The 22,322-nt window shown below is 35.8% G+C and overlaps 2 protein-coding genes across 5 annotated transcripts in view; one reads left to right on the forward strand and one right to left on the reverse strand.

Annotated features, from left to right (window-relative positions):
* Positions 1-22,322, reverse strand: part of LOC100114920 (proliferation-associated protein 2G4) — a 141,057-nt gene that overhangs the window by 49,752 nt on the left and 68,983 nt on the right. For all 3 annotated transcript variants that reach the window (XM_031926038.2, XM_031926039.2, XM_031926040.2), the window contains exon 4: positions 15,342-15,521. In XM_031926038.2, the coding sequence (XP_031781898.1) occupies positions 15,342-15,521 (180 nt within the window). The remainder of the gene's footprint in view (positions 1-15,341; positions 15,522-22,322) is intronic.
* On the forward strand, positions 6,162-8,243 carry LOC103316930. Of its 2 annotated transcripts, none has more exons than XM_031926041.1 (3): positions 6,162-6,338; positions 6,425-6,613; positions 6,730-8,243. In XM_031926041.1, the coding sequence occupies exons 1-3, from the start codon at positions 6,291-6,293 to the stop codon at positions 6,763-6,765; spliced, it is 273 nt and encodes a 90-aa protein (XP_031781901.1). In that variant the 5' UTR covers positions 6,162-6,290; the 3' UTR covers positions 6,766-8,243. The 2 variants fall into 2 exon arrangements, with proteins under 2 accessions (XP_031781901.1, XP_008211300.1); XM_008213078.2 differs by having other exon boundaries at positions 6,730-8,241.

The raw sequence follows: 22,322 nt of genomic DNA on the forward strand, positions 1-22,322 counted from the left end.
GTTTTGAGAAAAATGGTTTTTACACTTTACTTGATACTCTTTACTTGATAACTACTCAACGAAATCGTTAAAAATTTTAGCAGCAGATAGCATTTTTATGGTAAATCACCAAATAAAATTTTGAAGCGTTTAACTACATTGTTTTAGAAATATAAGGAATCAAAAAATTAAAAAAAAATTTAAAACCTTGATATCTTAAGAACCATAGGGGTTCGAAAGCTGTGCAATGAACTTAGCCAAAACACATAAAATATCTACTTTTTCCCAAAATCTCAAGTGCAATGAGGACTTTTTACGTCCGTAATCGAGGCACGAAAAAACTCTTTTTTTTTCAGTTTTCGATTTATTACTGAAAAAATGATTTGTCAAATCACTTAAAATTTTAATGGGATAAAGTTCGACACTTGACCCATCGACATGATTTTTTTTCGTAAGGTTATGATGTTTAGTTTCGGAGATATGAATTTAAAAAAAAATCACCTTTTTCATTTTATTTGCCGAACAAAGAAGTCGATCCCGAAGACCAAACCAGGAAAAGTAGGTAATTTTATTCTCTTTCAAATGCATTATAGCTAAATTGTTGTAATAATGGGTTGATTGAAAAAAAAAACGCGAAAGTGTTTTTCAAAAATCAAAAATGGCCATAAAAAAATAGTTTAGAAAATAAAAAATAAATTTTTTACTTAACACGTGCATGTAAAAGACCTGTTGTCATACATCTAAAGTGAATGGCAAGCTGTTCATTTCGAGCGTGCGGGAGAGAATGGCCATTCCTTCCCGCTACAGCTACTAGGAGCTGTGCAGCCAGGCTAGGAGGGACGCCTCCTTGCCATCAGCCGTCGAACGACCGCCGTCAAACTTACACGCCGGAGATCGTGCATCTACGCGCACTGCGAATCCGTAAGTCTCCTGAAACTTTCCGAATTAATACCGACGCGAACTACAGACGCTGAAGCCGAGGTTCGTGCTACCGAACGCTCGGCTCGTCTATCAAAATCAGTCCTCTCGCGCGCCGCGTATAATCTCATGTAACTTTATTCGACTTCAATATACGACTTATCAACTCAACATAAGGTGTTCGTATTGTCGACCCCAGAAGCACGTCCTTCCTCTTCTCCGCTCACGAACTCAGCAGGGTTAGACCGGGAAAGAGTCACGGTACCGTCGTCGCCGCTGACAGTCGAGCAACCCTGGACGCGGAGAAAGCGCGGCGAGCTTTACTCGCCGTGCATTTTGTATTCACGCGCAACCCGGCTGCATCGCACGGAGTCGTCATTGTACCGACGGTTAACATCCGTCGACGACTCTAGCATGATCGAGGGAGAGCCGTGGCGTATCAGACAGTATAGTTATCAACCGATCGGTGACACGGCGGCGACTTCGCGGTCACCATGCACAAGTCCAGTTGCCCCGTTACACACAATTTCAAATCAAATAATTTTCATAAAAAAATGTAAACCTCAATATTTTAAATACCATAGAGTCCTCATAAACTTATAAAATCATGAATTTTCTCAAATCATTCTGAACTTCGGTCAGCAGGTTAGAAAGTTCAACGAAAATACTAATTTTCAGTTACACGGACTATACAGGGTGAGAGACGAAGAATTTGAATCCTCATATCTTTTAAACTAAATGGTTTCATAAGCTGCAAAAAGAACCGAGGTGTTGCTAGCCGAGGTGATCAGAAGATCGATATTTTCTCAGAATTTCAACGTGAAATAAGCCTTTTTACTTCCGTAATCGTACGACATGGAAAATCCAAATTTTTAAGTTTTCAATTTTTAGCTCGAAAACAAGTCGTTAAAATAGTTTGAAATTTTTACATCAAGTAGATATCGTTTTCTATCATCATAATTTTTTCAAAAAATTTGTCTATTTAGTTTTAAAGATATGAATCTTTAAATAAAAAACACCTTTTTTATCATAAAAATTGAAAAAAAGTAGGCGATTCAATTCTCTTTTAGATGAATTATTTCTATTAATCATATCATTAAGAATCGAATTTCAAAAATCGAAAAATGGCTATAAGATGGCTATAAAAAGGTCAGAATCATAAAAAAAAATTTCCCAAATTGAGAATAAGTAAACATATATGCTTGTCAAATTTTATTACGATCGGTCGCGTGGTTCAAGAAACATAACGGTATATGTACACACACACACACACACACACACACATCCAACCGCACGGGCATTTTCTAAAAACGCATGAGTCGAACTCTAACCACCTATAAATGCGTGTCTACGAAGTTTTAGCGAAACTGGAAATTTTACTATTACAAAGCTTTCCATAGGAGAAAGCAAAAGTAATTGTTTATAATTCCATTAAGGGGGTGTGGGACCTGTTTTTCTGTTCCATATAACTTTTTGAATAAAGCTTGCAATGAAAAACCAAGACCAGAGCGCCATAGTGTTGAGTTTACTTAATTATTCTACCGAAAAAAATACCGCTCGGACTTTTGGTTTTTGTAAACGTTGTGAAATACGAGCGGGTGTTTACGCGTGTTTATGCGATTGCAGCGCCAACCTCAAACACCAACTTTACTTATTAACTTTTTTTAATTTGAAATTTCATCAATATAATGAGCAGAGCGCCATAGGTTTGAGATAAGTGAATCATTCTACCGAAAGAAAATGTCAATACGGCTTTTAGTTTTTTTGACATTTGAAATACTAAATACCTCGTGGCGAATTTGCGAAGCTATAGCTTCCACCTCCCCTTAAGGGGGATCTCCACTGCTTTTTAATTTTTCTTACCTTCTGCACTATCCATTGTCATCTTTTGGGGGCTTGATTGTTGTGATAAAAGAAGTTAACATACCAATTTTGGGCCATTTTCATCCATATATACTCAAGTTATGATATAAAGACCAATAATAATTGTTAAAATTTAAGGTTTTTGATAAAGTTCCTCGCGCACAGGGCTTCGAATAAATCAATTCCAAAAATTTGAACATATATTTTGAGCCGTACTTAACAAAAGTTAGTATTTTTTATTACGAGAACTCTCATTTTTCGTCTGTAATAAATCAAGAATTTATTAAACAGTAAAATTCTTTAAAAAAAACCATAATTTAATAATATTCATAATCAAACAAATTTTTCCAGACAGATACCTTAAATAAAAATTTTAATTTTTTTTCAAAATGTTCTAAAGTATAAGTGTAAAAATTTTCAAATAGATTAATATAAATGCCTTGCGCAAGAAACTTTTTGAAGTCAAACGAATTAGTTACGAGAAAAACGCATTTAAAGTTTTATTTTTGTATGCAATCAGATGTAAAATATTTAGAAACTTATGTAATAATGATATTGAATTTGGTGGCAAAATAATGATTGTATCGACAATTTAACTTTCAAAAAATTCAAGTTTCAAGGATAAAAGTAAAAATAATGATGATAATAAACAAATAAATTATTTTCTATTTTAGATATGTATGGGCAACATGCGAATAGTGCGCTTTGAATTATAAATAATAATAAACAAATAAGATATCTCAGTTATTGAGAAAAGATGTGAATGGCTTCACGGCACACAGGTACCTTCAGTATACTTTAATATAATAGGAGAAGTAGATATATACAAATTAAATATGTATTTATTTAGATATATATGGGCAATATGTAAATAGTGCGCTTTAAATTATAAATAATAATAAACAAATAAAATATATGTCAGTTGTTGAGAAAAGATGTGAATTGCTTCACAGCACACCAAACCGAAAGATTCAACATTTAGTTTTCGAGTTAAAACAATTTAAAAAAATATCGGTTTATGGTGTATAATAAAATAACGACAAATGATAATATAAATTTTCCGCAGGAAAAAGATAGGTAATTTTATCCTCTATCAAGTAATAGACTTTTATTAACTATTCCAATAAGTTTATTAGAAAAAACTGAAGAATCACCATAGAATAAAAACGCGTTCACAAAATGTAAAAAACAGACTGTTTTTCTAGTTCCGAGCACTAGTGGCCTGGTGTACACACATAGTGATCATCAGGTCATAATAATGAAACTATTTATATCAAAACAGAGTACAACGACCAATAGAGTTAGTTAGAAAACCAAGGATTATGATAAGGAGATGTTCCTGTCAGCACTAAAAGAAATGTTAACTGTCTGGAACGGCGAAAAGCAAGGCGGAGCAGATGACAGTAAACATCACCCAAGCATGTGACGCTGCTATGCCTCGAAAAGTGGCATATAGTAGGGATGGGCGATACTGTATCGATACAAATGAATATCGATATATCGGATGGTCAATATCGATATTTTGTATCGATATTTTGCGTATTAATACATCGGTGTATCGATACAGCCAAGGCAATATCGGTTTGTCGATACAAAAATCTTCAAATATATGTTAAACCATATTACTCCAAGCGCAGCAAGAATAAATAATAAATTTTAAGAAGCTAGTATTAATACATAGGTTATCTGATCAAAATACACGCGCGCTTTAGAAGTTCGTTAGAAGGGCGCTCGGCCGCTCGACGCTGCGTGCGAAGCGGTATATATATAGGTATCACTTTGACCACTTTGACGACGGTTGATTTCGAATGTATACGAAACTGTGAATTCGCAGAATAGCACATAGTTAGCTCGCAACGACGCGGCCTCGCGCCTTGCGCTCACGACACTCGCATCTCACAACAAGTCGAAAGTCGCAGTCGGACGATTCGGACGAGCTCGCGGTTCGCTCTCGCATTTTCTTAGATTTCAAGCGACCAGGACTGAGGACACACGTAAACGGTAAAAGTGATCAAGTACTTATCGTTGAGAAGAGAAGAATTCTGAGTGACAGCGAGAAATCTAGCAGAGAAGATCGCACGCCTCGGCGCACGTTGACGAGTGGTAAAGCACGCCGCACTGCCGCAGGAAATTTCAAGCCCGTGTCCCGAAACTCCCGGATCGAGCGGCGAGTGCATTCCAGCAACAAGTCGTTGACTCCCAAGTCCGAGTTTAGAACTCAACACATCAATAATTCGCAACTTGATGTTGCAGTTTTACAAGCTTACAAGTAAGACTATTCAATATACATATTTTCTTTTAGAATTTAATTGTGCATTCGCAATTTGCAGCGTGCATCGTGCCCGCGCTGTCTATGCCGGTGCTCCCGACCTTGCGTAACCCTAACCTACAATTAAGCTTTATACTCCTCTACAATAATCCATCTTTTTACAGCATAATAGCTGAATTAGAAAATTACTTAAATGAACAACATTCGGTGTTGAACAGATTGTTATCTAGATTAACGGATGAAACCAAGTTTTTTACAGAAGATTTATACGATTTCAAATCTATCTTACTATCGAATTGCAAAACGTTAGAAGCAATTTTGTTAGAAATCCGACGACAACAGTATAAATTATACAAATCTTAAATTGAAGTTCTAGCATTACGTAATTTATCATTAATGAAAAATATTTTAAACAAAGTGTTTGATTGGTTCTTAAAATTAGATTTATCTGACGAAAGTATAGCAGATACTGTCTTATTAAACAGTAGCTTTTCTGACTGATTATGAAGATTGATTGTAATAAAAATAAGTAAGTTTATATTTTTAGTAGTAGCTACTTAGATAGCAGCATTCGTTTCTTGTATTTATTAAATCAAACAACATTCAACGTTTCTTTTCAGTTTCAGTACCTGAGTTAAGAAGTGTAGACGAGTGTGAGAAGCTCAATTCTTATTTTCTTTTTTTCAAACAACGGCCCAGATCGCTTTGACCCTTGGACCCTGACCGCTGATGGCCTGACGGGTAATAGGTTGGGTCGATCATTTCGACCAACAAGCAACATTCAAAGTTTCAACTTGTCTATTGCAACTTCAAAATTCAAAACTCCAATCTCAAGTCTGGAGTCAGCCAGTCAGGTAAATTAAAAAAAGGAAATGATTGTTTCATCTTTCTTTACATTCATCATTAAAATCCCAATAACATTCTAATTTTCATCGTGTCTAATACTATTTTTACAGTATCAGTTGAGAATTGGCAAGTGTGTTTGTACTTTGTATATAGGCGAATGTGTGATCCTCTGTCCACAATAGTAGGCATCATTTCTCTTTACCCAACCAAATCCTAAACGTTTTTTCTCTCTCAATTTTAATTATCAAATATCATAAAATTTTAATTATTGTTCACAGTGCCTAAGACAAGCGAGGTCTGGAAGCATTTCACGCAACTCAGCCGTGAGTTCAGCAGATGTAAAATTTGTTCGAAAGAAGTAAAAGCTTCTGGTAATACGACAAATTTGTACTTACATCTACAGCGATCTCATAACATGACTTTGTCTAAACCGGACACTAAAAGTGGGAAACGAAAAGCCACTGTAAGTATGATTCTAATTTAATTGAAAAAAAAACTTTGTCTGCATGTCATTATGTTAATTTTATTTTCTATTTATTTTTTTATAAGATGACACAAGAAGAAGAGGAAACTAATAAAAAACACAAACTTGAATCGACAACTGGTCAGCCATCTTCAGAATCTTACGTAGAAGCTACGCAATCGATTCTATGCTTGCTAGCAAAGGCCATATTGCGACAACAAAAGCAAAACAAGGAAGAGTGGACGATAGTTTTTCGAAGCAAATTTCATACCAGAGTAAGTTCTTCTAAGTTTGACTAACAAGCATATTTTAATTTTGAACTTTTTTAGAAGCTAATACTATTTTGATACTAAACTAACAATAAAAATTAACCCTAATTATATATTTGTAGAAGGATCAAAAGCCACGGAAACAAACGCCAAATTAGTTTACATGCTGGCTAAGGATAATCTGCCTTTTCGAACTGTTGAGAAGGAGGGGTTTTTAGAATTCGTAAAAGCTTTAAACCCGTTGTATAAACCTCCATCTAGGAAATCAATAACAGAACTGGTAGAGGAGAAGTATGAGAAGTTGATGCATTATCACTGACTACAGATATATGGACAGACACTTTAAATAACAAAAGTTATCTAGGATTCACAGCCCACTATATTTTCAATAACGAAACCAAATCTGTCACAATTGGTGTCAAAGAATTGGATCAGAAACATACTTCTGAAAATATACAAAAGTGGATCATTGAAATATTAGAAAATTGGGGTATAAAAAGTGAAAAAGTAGTAGCCGTAATTTCGGATAATGCAGCCAACATTAGGAAGGCAATCATCGATATTTTTGGTGTTAAAAAATGTCTTCCATGTTTCGCACATACGTTAAACTTAGTCCCTTCACGCATCATCGAAGAAGACAGTTTAATCAGTCCTTTGATAAAAAAAGTTAAGTCGATTGTAACTTTTTTTAAACAATCAGTTTCTGCAGCGGACGAACTACGTACACACAAAACGTTAAAACTGATCCAAAGCGTTGAAACACGTTGGAATTCCACATATTACATGTTGGAAAGATTTCTTTTGAATTCTGAGCCAATCACGCTTACTCTGTTGAAATTTCCAAAAGCGCCAGCCATGCTAACAGCATTGGAATTGGAAACTGCGAAAGAGTTTATTAACTTGCTCAAGACTTTTGAAGAAGCAATAAAGATAATCTGTGGAGATTCTTACGTTACATCAAGTACAGTGATTGTTGTACTGAGCATTCTACATAAAAAATTACAGATTTGTAAGACTGAAAGCGAAAACGCTAAGCATTCGAAGCAGGCATTAATTGACCAATTCACAAAACGATTTCAGAAGATAGAAAGTATATCATTAATAGCTATAGCTACTCTATTAGATTCAAGATTTAAAAGAATACACTTCAATGACAGACTTGCTTGTAGCAAAGCAATAGACAAAATTTCAAGGTTACTCCGCGAAATGACTGCAACTGAAAATAATAGTTCTCTGCAAGAAAAGTCTGATAAAGTAAGTGATTTGAAAGAGGAAAGTTTTTGGGATTTGCACCATGAGCTCGCCCAGAAAAATAATTCAATTAGAGAATCTAGAAATGAAGATGAGTTGTACGATGAACTAAAATATTATTTAAACCAACCAACGATTGGTATGAACGAAAGTCCAATCGAATATTGGAATCGAAATTCAACATCACTGTCTACCTTAGCCAAGCGGTATATGGTGATCGTCGCCACTTCTGCTCCTTCAGAACGATTGTTTTCAAATGCTGGAAGAATTATGACTTAAGATAGAAGTCCTAAACACCTGCAGCATCTTCTATTTTTAGCATCATTACCAAAAAAAAGACTGGCACCTTTAAAAGGTTAATCTTAAAGAAAAATCATTATTTATTGAGTTTACAGAGGAAGAAAATAATTTTGTTAAACAAAAATTTAATATATTATTGATGTAAATTTTAATTTAGCATGTAATTATCAGATGTTGATCGTAGAATAATAAAGAAATAGTAGAAGGAATTTCCAAATTTTTAATTTTAGTTGATTTTAAAAAGAAAAAAGTTTTTAAATTATTGTATCGATACATTCGATACAGGTAATATCGATATTCGGATGCCAATATATTGCACGTATCGATATTTAGTGCATTGATACATATCAATACGCAGTATCGATACTTTTTATAATATCGTGCATCCCTAGCATATAGTAAACGACCACTAGTATACTGGTGGGGCAAGGAGATTGCAAGTACACGTAGCGAGTGCCACTGGACTAGAAGACGAGAACAACGGACGAGAAAGAAATACTATAAAACTAGTATAGGCAAGGAAATAGTAGATGCCCGCGGGTGAGAAATAATGGACGCTAAAAGGAGTCTTAAGAAGAAAATCCGCAAAAACAAACGACGGTGACTTAAAGGGGCACACCACCTTTGAAATTAAAATCAAAATTTTTCATTAAAAATTTATAAATACTTTAATTTAAATGTATAAACTCTAGGATATTGTTTAAAAGTACATTAGTTATGGTAGAGTATATCAATTCGTTTCCAACAATCTAAAGGTGCATCCGATTAAGTTCATTCGAGTTTGAGCTCATTTGGGCCATTCGTTCCTTTGGAATCTTACGGTAAGTGAATTATGGACTCCCTACTATACGTAGGTATTATAGAGGTATATAGAAGGTCTAAAACCATCAAAATAAAGGTAAATATGTCTAAGAATAGTAATAAAAAATTGGTTCATTTATATAAGTATTTATAAATTTTTAATGCAACATTTTGATTTTAATTTCAAAGGTGGTGTGCCCCCTTAAGGAATTACAGGACGAGGTCAAACAAGACCATTGGGGTCGACCGTATAAAATAGTAATGAAGAAGATTAAAGGAAGCTACGTGCCTTCACCAAAATGCCCGGAACTATTGTACCGGGTAGTGACCACACTGTTACCCAGGAAACTGGAAGAACCAAGTGTCATCGAAAGAGGTGTGAATGAAGATGCTACCCCACCGATCACGATTAAGGAATTGTTAGCCGCCTGCAAAAGGGTAGGAAACAACAAGGCCTCAGGGCCGGATAGCATTCCAAATATTGCATTAAAGCATGCCAGTCTAGAAGAGGGAACATTTTTCACAAACTGGAAGAAACAGTGACTAGTGCTTTTGCCAAAGGGAAAGAAACCACCCCAAGAGTCCTCATCATACAGACCGCTTTGCATGCTGGATACCCCCGGGAAGATCTTGGAACACATTATCTGCGTCAGAATGGATTATTTTATAGAAGGAAAAGGTGGATTAGCAGAACACCAATATAGCTTCAGAAAGAAGCGTAAACCCTGGACGCAGTTAGTCTAGTGATTGACACTGCACACACAGCGATAGAGGGGAAAAGATAGATGGGAGAAAAAAGAAGTAGTGCGCCATAGTTACATTGGATGTCAAAAATGCATTCTATTCGGCCAGATGGAGTGAAATCCCTACTGAAAAAGCTTCAATAAGAATCAGATGATTTCCAGGTGATTTTCAAGGGAAAAGCATGCTAATTTCGTATTTGATTAACAGATGATTTTCAGGTGAAAAGCATGTGACCTCTTATTTTAAAAAATCCAATTTTTTCGCATTTGATTAGCAGATGATTCTTAGATGAAAATCATGTAACCTTTTATTACTTCAAAATATTATGTTTTGGATTTATATTTGCTATAATTGAATACACTTTTTAACATTATTAATTTTATTATTATTATTATTATTATTTTTATTTTAATGGTTATAATGCCAGATTCTTCGTGTTTGCTATTCCGAAATAATTATTCAAAAAGACTGTTGATATTTTGTGATAAATTTTATCATTTGCAAAGATTAATAGAATCTTTTTAAATATTATTTATATTATTGTTTATGTGAGCATTATTAACCCATGTCCCAGGATGGATATCCATGTAGAAAGTTTGTACATTTTACTAAAAAATAATAATCATGTGTCAGAATTAAATAAAGCGGATGAAATCCTAGACGAATTTGTAGCTAAAACTGAGAAGTTCTTTGGAGAGAAAGCAATGAGTTACAACATACATCAACTCTTGCATATATCCGAAAGTGTCCCAAATTGGAAACCACTATGGTGTCATTCAACTTTCTCTTTCGAGTTAGGAAATCACAATTTGTTAAATGCTATTAGGTGCTCAAAGGGTGTTACCTCTCAGATAATTAGGTATATTAACATTAATCATGCTGCAACAGTTCTACAAGAACGCTCATATCCGCATGTAAGTGTTTTAGTCAAAATATACTGCGCCGAAGATATTCTCAGTTCGAATGTACATAATTATTTTAAACTTTTTGATATAAGTTATTTTGGTAGAGGCGACAGTGTAAATGATTCCTTATTGGCAAGTGTGAATGTATCAATAAATGCCAAATTATATTCAAAAATCATAAAAGATGGATATTTATATGAGACATTTCGTAAATCAAAAATAAGGTCAAAAAATTAATTCATTTTACTAAACGATAACAGATTTGTCCCGAATAGATACATTTGTAGTAAATAGAGAAAACCAGAAAAAATGAACAATTTGTAATATGGTCCGAACACGAAAATGTCTAAGTAAACATTATAGTATTTTACAAATAGTCAACGAAATTGAAGAGAATCCTACTGTTATAGATACTACGGATATTAAAAGTATCTGTATTTTCATGAAAGCTCTTCGAAATATGTATGTACATCTTGCCATTACCAAATATGTAACATTACTAATATCAAAAGAGCATTGTATATAGATGAAATATAAATTATAATAAAAAACATACAAATTGACCAAATACTTATTTAGTACTCCTAAACACAAAAAAACTTTCGGATATTGTTTTTCTCTCTCTATCGATTAAAATTTTTATTATTATTATACACTTATTTAAAATTTATTAAAATCAGCAATTTACAATTTTACAATTATAACCATTATAATAAAAATAATAATAATAATAATGTTTAAAAATTTAATTCAATTATAGCAAATATAAATCCAAAACATAATATTTAAAGTAATAAAAGGTTACATGATTTTTATCTAAAAATCATCTTTTAATTGAATGCGAAAAAAATTGGGTTTTTAAAATAAGAGGTCACGTGCTTTTCACCTGAAAATCATCTGTTAATCAAATACGAAATTAGCACATTTTTCCCTTAAAAATCATCTGATTTTCACTACAGATTTTTCAGTAGGGATACACGAGGCCCTTTGGAAGCAGGATGTGCCATTATTTATAAGAAGGATGATGTCCGACTACTTAAAATATCCGTGACAGAATCTTATTATATGACACTGAAGACGGTACCAAGACTTATAAAGTTACAGGAGGCGTCCCCCAAGGGTCAGTACTTGGCCCACCGACTTGGAACATTCTGTACAACGAGGAAGCCACAATTACCTGAAGGAGCAACAGTCGTGGGATTCGCTGACGACATAGCAGTAGCGATAGTAGCAAAACAACAAAAGAAGAGGTGACAGACATAGCTGAAGAGTCAACCCGTATAATACACAAATGGCTAACAGAGACGGGTCTGGAACTAGCTGTCACAAAACCGAAGTTATTCTCATTTCCAGTATGAAGAAGATGGAGGAAATCACACTGACGGTAAATGGACACGAGATCGTTTCTCAACCAACCATCAAATACTTGGGCATCACCATCGATGCAAGACTAAGTTTTAAACAGCATCTGGAAGTAGTCAGTGATTAAGCAGCGAAAGTTGGCTCTGCTCTATCACGATTGATGCCAAATGTAGGAGGGCCAACTCAGAAGCGAAGGTTACTCTTAGCCAGTGTAACCACATCGATTATGCTGTACGGAGCCCTAATATGGGCAGATGCGATGCGGGTGAAATCGTATGCATAAAAGATGACTACCGTGTATAGGCGAAGTGCACTAAGAGTGGCGTCTGCTTACCATACGGTATCGGACGATGCTGTCTGCATTATAGCAGGCATGCCACCTATTGACCTTTTAGCGTTGGAAAGAAAGGACGTATTCGAAGCTAGGAGACGATCGAATGTCACAAGCCAGAAGGAGATCTGGGATGCTACAAGAAAGAAGACAATGGCTGAATGGGAAACAAGATGAGACGCTAGTGGCAAAGGACGATGGACTCATCGCCTTATACCAAGGATAGAAGACTGGATTGCAAGAAGACATGGGTGCATGCATCGGTTCAAACTAGACGACCCTCCGAACTGCCCAATATGTTCGGATGCAACAGAGGATGTTATCTTCAGACCAGAGTAACTCTTGAGTCGATTATGACAGTCATGCTGACTTCAGATGATGGATGGTGCGCAGTCAGCAACTATGCAGCGAACATTCTCAAGAAAGTCAGAAAAGACGAAGAAGACAGAAGAAGACAAAGAGGCTGAGTATGTACGTGTGTGTATGCGACGCAGAAAATGAAGGATGACTATAGTAACGACGACCACATCAACCAGAAGCGGGCAAAAGCCCCCCCCCCCCCCTCCGCGAAGCATTGCTTGACGGTGGTACCGCGGGGTTCAGGTGCATAGAAGTTGGAGCTTGGCACTTTTACCAAGCGTCGATACAGGCAAAGGGCGCGTTCCTTTTTACGGCTGGGTGTTTTTTTCATCTGGCCGTAAGGGGGATGGGTTTAGTCGGTGTGAATCCGACACACGGCTAACATTGGAGATGGGGCTGTTTCGACGATCCCATTAACAAGGTCATGCTATGGCCTTTCTAAGATTTTCCCCAATACCTTTTTCACCGAGAGAGAAACAAAAAAAAACACACACATTCCGCGCACGCTATAACGACGTTGCTGGACAAAGATCATTGACGACATATAGAAAGACCCTTTTGTCGATGGATATGCTATCGTAACACGACAGATGGGTAAAATAAAATAAATAGAGCCCATGGAGACAGAAGCGATGAAAAAAGTAATGGATGGGATGTTTCTTTCATGTCCCATCTGATCCCGGACAGAAGCAACGTAGGTCCCTGCAGTCGAGATACCTTTTTTCACAGAAGGCTAACTTATCGCGGAAACTTTATCTTTTTAAAGCAGGAAGAAAAGAGCGAGACTTGTGCTTATTGAAAAGCCGAAGAATGAAGCTGACGTGGGTACCTCTTACAGACCTTCGAGTCTCTTAGACACAACGGGAAGGACGGGGGAAGCACTGATCACACCGCGAATATTAAATGCCAAGCGGGAAAGCTCTTCAATAAACAGCATGGCTTTAGAAAGGGGCAATAAATCGCAGGGGCAATTATAGAGGTAACAGACGCAGTAAAAAACAACTTAGCAAAATGCACCGACATACTTGATGCCTTATTCGGTATGCCGCGATACATTAAGCATCTTACAGAAAATTTCATGAGGGACCAGGCTATCAAATATGACGCAGGAAAAGACCTATAACTGCAGAAGTTTTGCAGGGTTCGATATTGGGGCCGGACTTCTAGGGTATATTGTACGACGGACTTCTAAAACTCGAAACGACAGGAAGCGTGATGCTTGTTGGATACGCGGACTACACGGGGTAACTATAGCGCTTAATAAGACCGGAATTGTACTCTTGACAGAAAAGCAGATACCTACCATTATACCAATGAAGGTAGCCAGCGAGACTATCAGGACGAAACCATAGACAAAGTATCTAGGGATAACTCTAGACATGAAACTGAACTACGGTGTATATCTAGTACGCATCCGTAAAAGAGCCACAATTGGGAAAGCGCAGCTTAGCCGACTTATGGCCAATGTTTGACCAACAGTCAGGCGGTTACTAATGGCGACCAGTAGCTCTATCCTGTTTCACGGAGCACAAGAATAAGCCGATGCTATGAGTATAAATAATTATTTGAAGAAGATAATGACGGTATAACGCAGGGGGTCCTTAGGATGGCATGTTCCTACCGGACAGTTGCGGTCGAGGCAACGATGGTAATCGCGGAGGTGATTCTCGTGGATCTCCTTGCGACTGAACGCAAGCAGAACTACAAGGCTTGCAAAACGTCGGATAGTATTGTATACATCAGTAGTATTAATCATGGCAGGAAAAAGAGAAACACCAATGCGCGAACGGCAAACTAGTTCGACGGAATGTCCCAAGAAATGATGAACTAGAACCTTCATCAAAGAAGTACAACCGTGGGTGGATAGGAAGTGGGAGAAGTTAATTTATACTCTACTCAGTTTCTCTCCGGTCACGGATATTTTAGGTGCTACCTTTTCACTATCAACAGAGTAGAAACAACAAGTTGTAAATATGAACATTATAAATTATAAATTATGTTTTGTACGTCATGCAAATCAACAGCCACAAAAATACCGTCGAAAATAATTTTGGACGCATTACTGATTTAAGTTGATTTTAATCACTTTAACTATCATACACTAACTATTTACGAACAAAATTAAATACTTTAACATATTCACGCTTTAACTGCTTGATACTTGTTTTCAAATAACTTTCGAGACTCCAATAGATTATAAACGTACGCGTTAATTCAAATGCCCATGCGTTAGGTTAGGTTTTCTTATTCTTCGAGCCGCCATATTGGAGAGCTGCCGTTTTAACAACTATTAAAATATATGAATTTTTGATTAATTATTTTAGGGCCTACAGGTATTACCTTAGCAAAAAATTGATATACAACATAATCTTATACTATATTCTACTGTATTCACATATTTATATCTATATAGCAAAACCATGTCAGTTTCCTATTCTCCCGACCAGAAAAATCTCTAAAAATTTATTTTACATATTTTTTGTATGTGAAAATATAAGACTCTTTACATATGACGGACATGCCGAGAAAGAGTTTAAAATGCCTTTCAACGCTTATACTGTAAAGTTTCGATAATCATCAATTTTATAATTCTATAATATTCGATAATTACAATGTATGTAAGTTGTTCAAATAAAATTATGTTAAGCCTTAACTATATTTATATAAAATATATTCCTACCTCATGCATCTCCATCGTAAATTTTTCATGCTCTTTTTTTTGAGCATCGTTGGGATTTTGTATTATAGTTTTTTCACCATCGATTTTAAACTGTTTTAACTGATGGCTAAGCATTCCTTCCACTGGTTTACATTTATAGGATTCACAAATTTGTCCAACAGTTTCAGTGATAGTGTAAGTCTGTAAATAACGATATAAAATTTTAGTCACTGCAAGTACAGACGTACGCAGACGTGAAGCTGGTGCTAATTTCCCCAATTGCTTGAATACTGGCTCCTGTCCTTAATCCATTATTTATATTCAAGAATCCAAGAACTGCGGAAGCGACAGAAGGTTAAAGCCGTTTCAATATTGACGTATTTATATATTCGATTTTTACATAAAAAAATGTGCAAAAATTTGTCTAATTATTAAAATGGAACCTTCTGAACCGTTTTCTTCAATATTAGTAGTTTTTGGGTTAAAAAATAGATTTTCAGGACAGGAACCAGGATTCAAACAATTTAATAGGCATATAAGTCGATCACTTTGATGCACTCATTCATACTTATTTTTCTGAAACTTATTTATGTGTCTATAAGTCGGATTATACCGCGCAAAATAAGTGTATCCCTGGGGGCGACCATACCAAGTAGTAATGAAGAAGATAAGGGGAGGCTATATTCCCCCTCCGAAAAGCCCGGAATTGCTGGACCGTATAGTGGCTACGCTGTTTCCCCTTCAACTGGAAGTAACAGCTATCCCCAAAGCGAAGGAAAATGACGAACTCATTCCAAAAATCGCCATAAAGGAATTATTGGCTGCATGCAAAAGAATTGGAAACAACAAGGTTCTAGGCCTGGATGGCATACCTAATAATGCATTGAAACAAGCTATACAGGCACGCCCTGATGTCTTTGTGGACCTATACAATGCATATCTCAAAGAAGGGACGTTTCCTAAGAACTGGAAGAAGCAACGCCTGGTGCTATCACCAAAAGGAGATAAGCCACCTGGAGAAGCTGCCTCATACAGATCACTCTGCATGCTGGACACCCCGGGCAAGATTTTGGAGCTCATAATCGTCGTTAGAATAGACCAAATCATTGAAGAACCAGGTGGACTAGCGGAATATCAATACGGCTTCAGGAAAAAACGCTTCATTCTTGACGCCATAAGCTTAGTAATCGACACCCGAGGGGCTGCTCGCTCTGAGAACTTTCGAAAAAAATGTTGGAAATCTTTGGAAATTTTTAGAAATCTTTAAAAATCTCTCGTACTCTCGACCGTTCCGATTATGCGACAGACTGCATAGAGTTCCCTGAGAGCACCAGAGTTCCATAGATTTCCTTGAAAGCACCAGAGAGTTCCAAAGATTTATAGAAATTTGTCCTTTCGAAATTCGTACAGAGCTTTTCTTCAGGGTCTGAACTCAGTCTTTATATCAGGGAGTGTTTGCTCTCGACACAGTCGGCTTGGGCGTACGGAGCCGAACGGATCTCTGGTGAGTGTGTTCTCCTCGGAGTGTTCTCTACAGGAGTACACAAGCGTCTTGTTCCAGCATAGTTCGCACTTTTCTTCTTATTTTCTTGTTTCATTATAATGAATAATAGTATACTATCGACAAGAATATGGGTGAACCTGAAATTATGCGAATTTATTTTTGGAATATAGTACAAAAAACTTATTTTCTCTGTAACATGGTAAAATTTCACCATGTGACAAAGTTCGGGAGAAGCCAGGACAGTGTCCCAAGGTCGAGTAAATAAGTCTGAGTGTATGTGGCTAATAGCGTCTGTTTGTTTTGAGCAAAACGACGCCGAAGTAGGAGAGTTGCTCAGGAAAGGACGAAAGTACAACGGCCGTCGCTAGCTCCCGCAGAGGTCAAGAAGGGGCGAGAGAGGACGACGGATCAGGTTGGCGCTGCAACAGAAGAGCCTACGACTCGACAGGGCACTCAAATAACGGCACGCGCTTTATAAGGCATCGTACGCAGATGGCGGAGCCCTGGTGGAGTCTGTCAACGCTAGAGTCTGAAGCAGCTAGATCGGCGTTGCAACATTCCGTGTGTCGGAAACATAAACTGCTGTGTATCGCGCTCGAAATTTAATTCTTGTCACTTGAGTCAAGGGCTCTGACGTCAGTGACATTTTGTTGTTTCGAGTTCCGTAATTCAGAGTTGTTATCTCTGAATTATCTGCGAGCTTATGGCTCTGTTATAAGGAACGCGAGAGTTTGAATTTCCCGGGCATCAGCTCTAACAGTTCACAAGTAGAACCGCGCAGCTCATGCGCCACCGCACAACGAACGAGAACGACGCGCGCAAGCCTGTAGGCAGCAAGCGAGAGCGAGACAAAAGTCCCACGCGGTGGCAACCAATAGGCGACAGCGTGAGCCGGCGGCGCAGAAAAGGTGGCGACGGGCCTCAGCGGCGCGAGTCGCTCGCTCCTGCCCTGGGGAATCCTGAACGGACGTCGGAAAAAGGCTTTCTTCTAAGGAGGAGCGCTTTCTGCCGACTGTCGACAACTGCCCGCGATCGGACAATAAGCCTCGCGACTGCACATCGGTATGCAGTAATAAGGCGGGCGTAAAGTGTCATCCGCTCGGTTCGTACGAGCTCGCGATGCACTTTCGTTGTTACCATGCTGCGCTACACGTATGCACGCTAGTGTGCGTACGTGACACATTGAACAGTAATATTTGTATAGAAATGAATGGACATGGATTACGCAATATGGTTTTTTACCGTATTGAAAAAACTGCTGACAATTCTTTGGTACGTAACTTCTTTCAAGATTATGTATTGCTTTAATATCAAAATAGTTTTTACTTCATATATAATTTGCCATTTGCCAAAGAGAGAAACAAAAAGAAGGACTCCGGATCTGCTTCATGAAAGGACTTAGAATTAAAGCAGTCTATACAGGTATAATAACCTTCAATAATTATGATATCATGATTTTTGAAGAAAAGTTCAACATTTAGTTTCCGAGTTATAATGGTTAGGATAGTTTGCGGAATGCGTCTAAAATCACTAGTAATCGAAAAATCGTCATGAAAAGAACGCACATGCGTAACTGAAACTCTTGTTTTTCACGAATTGGTAAAAAATACAAAAAAAAACGAGTCTAGGTATAAATTAAAATCCATTAAATAGAAGCTGAGATCTAAGCGATGCAGTTTTCAGTTATATAGAGTATACAGGGTGAAAAAACAAAATTTTGAAGCCTAATATCTTTGAAACTAACTGGTTTCATAAACAGCCCAAAGAAAGGGATTAAGGTTCTATATAATACTAACCAAATCTAAAATTATAATTTGATAGTTGCCTTTTTACTCGAGTTATCGCGTTACGTAGAAAAAGAAAAACGACTTTTCTCAATTTTTGATATTTTTCTTAGGATCTGCCCCAAGAAATGACTTTAAATTAAAGTGGCGTATAGTCCTAATAACCTTCAATAATGATGCTTTTGTTAGAAAGGTTCGACATTTAGTTTTCGAGTTTAAACGATCAAAAAATTGTGCTTCATGGTGTATAACAAAGGAACGACGAATGATAGTATAAATTTTCGGCAGTAAAAAAATAGGTAATTTTATTCTCTATTAGGTACATATTATTAAGCAATTCACTTTTATTAACTTTTCCAATAAGTTTATTAGAAAAAACTGAAATCTTAAATCTAAAAAATCACCATAAAAAACACGTCCACAAAATGTAAAAACGGACTGTTTTCCCACTATGTACTAGTAAAAACAAAGAAAATGAGACTTGGTGGGTTAAAATCCACTGAGTAGAAGCTGAGATACAGGGGTATACGAACAAACACACACAGACACACACACACACACACACATCCGTACGGACATTTTCTAAAAACACTATTTTTCGACTAAAAATACATCAAAACACACTTCCAACATGTTTTACACAAACACCAAAAGTTACTATTGCAAGGCTTCCTTAGCAAGAAAGCAAAAATTTATTCAAAACATTTATACCATTTATAGCTTAAATTTATGCTTATAATTGCATAAAAAACTTGGAGTGAATTCAAATCTTACAAAGGCAGATAGATGTGAAGTAAAAAATATTGATTTCAATAAAGATCTGAATAATATCCGTGCAGATTTATCAAAAAAGACAAGATACATGAGGCACTACGGAAAGAAGAGGTACTCGCACATATAAGAAGGATTATGTCTGACTACCTGAAAGAGAGTACCCAAAATAGAGAAATGTAGGTGTCGGGGTTGAATCTGTCTAGAGGATGACCGATAAATGCTGCAGGAAGCAGGCTGCTGCACGATGCAGAATGAAGAAGACGAGTTTGATCTTGAACCCCTAATCACCTTGGTGTATCGGGAATGTATGGAAAAGTCAAACTTTAAAGGAGAAGCCAAATAGGCTAGTTAACGGGGCCGCGAAAGTATTATTCACAGATAGTACCTATGGGGACCCGGTGTCGAACGGCCAATTGTGTAGAGCTTGCTCTGCCTACGCCACATAAAAAAACACACACATTTAATATTGAAATATTTCAGTGTAAACTATATTTTATGTAAATTTAATTTGTTTTTGTTGTACGTTTGTATTTGCTACTATACTATTATTATTGTAACGAGATTTATCACTATTGAAAATTTTTAAAGCTTAAACAACGTTGGAAATGATCGCTATTCGATGTTAATAAAACCATGAACCTTTTTATAAAACATTTATATAGTACTTCAAAAACAGTGAAATAACCGTTAAACATTAACAAACAAACAACATGTAATATTTGTCCTGATTCAAAATATTGAATGTTTTTAAAAAATGTTAGAATTAGAATATGGCATGAAATATCGATTGTATCTAGACATGCTTGTGAAGCAATAAATACATTTTTACAAGATTTGTGTATTAATAACAATCCTTTTGGAGGGAAAATCATCGTTCCGTCTGGTGATTTTGGATAAACTCTTCCTATAGTACGCCATGGCAATCGTACAAAAATGATGAAGTTATGTGCAAAAAGAAGTAAATTATGGTTATCTTTCATGAAATTATCATTAAATGAAAATTTGAGATTACAGAATAAAGATCATGAATTTGAAAATTGGGTACTGAATGTAGGATAAAATAAAAATGCAACAAAATTTTAATTACAAAATAATGTTAGAAGAGTTCTATACAAATTTATTTGTAATAATGATTTGATTATAGAAATGTTCGGACATAAAATTAATCCAAATGATTTATCGTCGAAAAATAAAGTGATTTTATCACTATTAAATTCTTATATATCAAAAATTAATGAAAATATAGTTTAAAAAATTGATGGTAAAAGTTTTGTATTTTATAGTGATGATAGAATTGAAAGTGAAAATGATGGCAATTTGATAGACTCAATCCCAACTGATTTTCTAAACTCGTTGACACCAAATGGATTACCGCCACATAAATTAATATTAAAAAGAGGTACGATAGTTAGTTGTTTAAGAAATTTAAATATCGATAGTGGCTTTAGTAATAGAACAAGAATGATTATTAAGGATATGAAAAAAACTTATATTAGCTGGAAAAATTATTACTGGTAAATATTCTGGTAAAATCGTCTTATTTCCACGACTTGATCTGAGGCCATCGTTAGATGAGATGAAGTGTTGCTATGACTATAAACAGATCTAAATGTCAATTTTTTGACAAAGTTGGAATATATTTGCGCACTACAGTATTCAGTTATGGTCAATTATATATTGCTTTGTTAAGAAACATCGAGAAATAACTCAAAATTATTTTTAAGTAAGGAGTTTATTTGCGAGTAAGATAAGGATTTATTAAAAGATAAAAAGAAACGAAGAAAACCGAACACTAATGCAAAAATATATACAAAAAACATAGTGTATTCGGAAATCTTGTTAAATTAATTTAATTTTTTACATGATAAATTATATTCGATTTATTCATATTCTGTAATACAATAAATATAAAAATATAATTATAATCAATCTTTAAAATATTATAATAATAAACACGATTAACTGGTCCAGTTATCGCCAATGTCTACAAATATTTCAATAAAAAATAATTAAAAAAAAATAAATAAATAAATTCCTATACATACTGGTCATTTTTTGACTTAGTCATTGCCATTATTAGTTCTAAGTATACACATAGATGGCCTAATTATAAATAATAATTGTTTGGCTGAGTTATCGCATCATAAAATTTAAATATACAATATTGATTGTTTAGCTGAGTTATGACAATTTTGTATTCCTACATATAACAATAACCGCTTGATTAAGATAAATTCAAAAATGTATTACCTACGATAGTTATAATATTAGCTGTGTTGTTGTTATTATTATCCACATTGATATAACTATAAAAAGCTTTAATTTAATCTGTCTAAAGCAAATACTGTATATTATACTGTAAATTTACTTTAAAAAACTTGTATCTTCTTATATTCGATGTCTAGGTGTCAGGATGACCCCCCCATGTCGACGTGAAGTCGTCTATAAGGGAGAGTACCACTTAAACATGAAATATGCTGAAAAATACTTCAGACTTCCTGTAGATGATGTCCAGATGTCAGGATAGTCCCCAAATCAACGCGACATCGTCTACAAGGGAGAGCACCGCTAGAATATAAATTATACCAAAAAATACTTTTGAGTTCTTGTAGACGATGTCCAGGTGTCAAGACAACTCCCGGTCAACGCAACATTGTCTACAAGAAAAAGCACCACTCAAGCATGATATACAAAAAAATACTCCTGACTTCCTGTAGACAATGTCCAGGTGTCAGGATGATCCCTGGGTCGACGCGACATCATCTAAAGAGAAGAGCGTCACTTAAACATAAAGTATACCAGAAAATACTTTTGAATTCTTGTAGACTATGTCCAGGTGCCAGGATGACTTCCAGATCTACGGGATATCGTCTACAAGAAAGAGCATATAACCCCAAATGTAGAAAAAAACCGTATGTATATCATATCGTTTAAATAGTC

Source organism: Nasonia vitripennis, assembly GCF_009193385.2.
Source record: "Nasonia vitripennis strain AsymCx chromosome 3 unlocalized genomic scaffold, Nvit_psr_1.1 chr3_random0007, whole genome shotgun sequence".
NCBI classification, from domain to species: Eukaryota; Metazoa; Arthropoda; class Insecta; order Hymenoptera; family Pteromalidae; genus Nasonia; species Nasonia vitripennis.